Source organism: Arachis ipaensis, chromosome B07 (assembly GCF_000816755.2).
Source record: "Arachis ipaensis cultivar K30076 chromosome B07, Araip1.1, whole genome shotgun sequence".
Lineage (NCBI taxonomy): Eukaryota > Viridiplantae > Streptophyta > Magnoliopsida > Fabales > Fabaceae > Arachis > Arachis ipaensis.
The window spans coordinates 3,473,491-3,474,009 of record NC_029791.2 but is presented as its reverse complement, the minus strand read 5'-3'; the positions used below and the strand labels follow the sequence as shown (position 1 = coordinate 3,474,009).

The window sequence follows — 519 nt, the reverse complement described above, 5'->3', positions numbered from 1 at the left end:
TAACATATTTCAAATTAAAAACTCAAAAAAAAAAAAAAATAGAAGGATGAATATGTACCTTGTTAAGTTGCAAGCAGTGGGCTGCCATCTATACTTGAGATAGAATTGATCAGGACGACCATTATTTATACAATCAAATTGTTTCTCAATAAATGGACATTTTGATATTTCATAAAGTGGGTATGAGTTTGATTCATCCAAAACCCAGCTACCACGAAACAAGTCACACCCTCCTACACTTCCATTTGTCTCAACAAAAACATAAAAAACAAGAAGAACAACCATCACAACACTAGATATGGCAAAAGTCCCCATATCTAAAAGGTGGCACAAGAAAATGAACAATCTAAGAGGGTGTATATGTGCTTGTGTTTGTGTATGATTTCTTTCTAATTAATTTGGCTTTTGTGGAATTTTATGAGTATATATAATAATTGAATTGGTATCCGCCAAAAATAGTGATGAAAGAAATTAAAGAAACGGTTGCATGCAAAACTTTAATTTTTGTGTGACTATATT

At 31.4% G+C, this 519-nt stretch overlaps 1 protein-coding gene across 2 annotated transcripts in view; it reads right to left on the bottom strand.

The window, feature by feature from the left end:
• Positions 1-519, bottom strand: part of LOC107609649 (protein trichome birefringence-like 43) — a 6,124-nt gene extending 5,605 nt beyond the window's left edge. For both annotated transcript variants that reach the window (XM_021107008.1, XM_016311656.2), the window contains exon 1: positions 59-519. In XM_021107008.1, the coding sequence (XP_020962667.1) occupies positions 59-315 (257 nt within the window). In that variant the 5' untranslated portion in view covers positions 316-519. The remainder of the gene's footprint in view (positions 1-58) is intronic.